The sequence below is a fragment of the Octopus bimaculoides genome, chromosome 30, assembly GCF_001194135.2.
Source record: "Octopus bimaculoides isolate UCB-OBI-ISO-001 chromosome 30, ASM119413v2, whole genome shotgun sequence".
In the NCBI taxonomy this organism is placed as follows: Eukaryota; Metazoa; Mollusca; class Cephalopoda; order Octopoda; family Octopodidae; genus Octopus; species Octopus bimaculoides.
The window spans coordinates 4,641,653-4,642,236 of record NC_069010.1 but is presented as its reverse complement, the minus strand read 5'-3'; the positions used below and the strand labels follow the sequence as shown (position 1 = coordinate 4,642,236).

The window sequence follows — 584 nt, the reverse complement described above, 5'->3', positions numbered from 1 at the left end:
GAAAACTACTAACATCTAACATGAAAAGGAAGACAAGAAAACTACTAACATCTAACATGAAAAGGAAGACAAGAAAACTACTAACATCTAACATGAAAAGGAAGACAAGAAAACTACTAACATCTAACATGAAAAGGAAGACAAGAAAACTACTAACATGCAACCCCCAAAAACAGACATTGATTGTCTGTACCTACCTAGAAGTAATGGGGGTGGGGGTGAAGAGGAATGATGCTGTGCTGTGCTATAAGACCTCCACAATAGCAATGAACGGGTACTTATCGAGTACAGGGGACTGGATGCCACGGCTTGTGTGCAAACATGAAAGCAGCAAAAAGTCTCATTCTATTGTCATAGGTCACAACCTCCCCATCTGAGACAAAGATAAAAAAAAAAAAAAAAAGAAGCCCTACCTTTGTTCTGTCGTTTCAAATCATCGATTTCCTGGTGCAGACTTTGTAAAATTTCACAGTGTTGTTTCTTTAACATCTCCATGCTTCTCTCCAGATACTGCAGCCGTCGGTTCGAGTCCTCGTCTTGTGAACCAGCAGCTCCTTTTTGTTTCCTATGAACTTCATCTTCCT

General features: G+C 39.9%; 1 protein-coding gene across 1 annotated transcript in view; it reads right to left on the bottom strand.

Moving 5' to 3' along the window:
* The window catches only part of LOC106884179 (coiled-coil domain-containing protein 74B), a 15,633-nt gene that overhangs the window by 12,326 nt on the left and 2,723 nt on the right, over nt 1–584 (bottom strand). The window contains exon 2 of the mRNA XM_014935417.2: nt 414–582. Coding sequence (XP_014790903.1) covers nt 414–582 — 169 coding nt within the window. The remainder of the gene's footprint in view (nt 1–413; nt 583–584) is intronic.